The following is a 912-nucleotide window of genomic DNA, read 5'->3' as shown; positions in this document are numbered from 1 at the left end:
TCAGACATTCCGTATCGATGGTGGCACCGAGGGTAAGACGAATCTGCTGCTTCATACTTTTTCACCTCGACCTGCATGACATCACCAGCTTAGTCTCCTCGGGACAAGATGTTGATATGACCGGTAGCTGCGGCCGGCAGTAATGAATGCCTCCTGCCTAGCCGCTGCAGCTCAGGCAGCACTAAGTATCACACACAGGCAACAATTCACGTGCTGTCCATAATTCACGTTGCCATGTGCAGGACTACGAAAAAGATGATGCAGTTCAAGTGTCCCACCAGCCAGTCAAGCCGGAGTTCACGAGAAAAAAGGTTCGCAAGGCAACGGGATACGCCAAGTTCAACTTTTCGGGTACGTCCACCGCGAAAGGCCGAGTTGGGGGCAGCAATACATGATGAGTAGGATTATGTGACCTTTTTGAGAGCTAATGGTCACGTTATAACAAGCAGCAGCGAACAGCAGCGTAAGCTGTGCTGGGATCATATGGACCAGTGTATGGGCGCAAGCTTTTGCCATCAGTAAAGTGGTGTGGCCCTGGTTGCTTGTGCAATGTTTTACAGCTGATGACCTTCAAGAAACGGCGAACAAATCTGACGATGACACGGAGGAAACGAACGTAGGAAGCCAAAGCTCCTCCTCAAAGACGGTCCGCCTGCTAACAGATTCCTGCCAGTGCTGTGTGAACTTTTCGGGTGCTCCCGAGAAATTCATTAGTTGCATTTAGTTGCGTATGCAGCTCATTGGTGATATCATCTATTTTTTTGAGAGGGTTTTACATTACATGGTGGCGCGCAATAGGTCGACTGACTTTAGATTCTTGGGTCTTTACGGAGTTGCTATTTCTGCTGTTTTCTCTGGTTGTCACAGCCAAGCTCAGTCGCTAGCGAATCCCGGCCCTCAACAATAAAGAAG

General features: G+C 49.2%; 1 protein-coding gene across 1 annotated transcript in view; it reads left to right on the top strand.

Moving 5' to 3' along the window:
• Positions 1 to 234: 234 nt before the first annotated feature.
• Positions 235 to 912, top strand: part of EMH_0094470 (uncharacterized protein) — a gene marked incomplete at both ends in the record, with an annotated part of 1,847 nt that continues 1,169 nt past the window's right edge. The window contains 2 exons of the mRNA XM_013502098.1: positions 235 to 351; positions 561 to 616. Coding sequence (XP_013357552.1) covers positions 235 to 351; positions 561 to 616 — 173 coding nt within the window. The remainder of the gene's footprint in view (positions 352 to 560; positions 617 to 912) is intronic.

Source organism: Eimeria mitis, genomic scaffold (genome assembly GCF_000499745.2).
Source record: "Eimeria mitis Houghton genomic scaffold, Emh_scaff8280, whole genome shotgun sequence".
Classification (NCBI taxonomy): domain Eukaryota; phylum Apicomplexa; class Conoidasida; order Eucoccidiorida; family Eimeriidae; genus Eimeria; species Eimeria mitis.
This window is presented reverse-complemented; position numbering and strand designations above follow the sequence as displayed.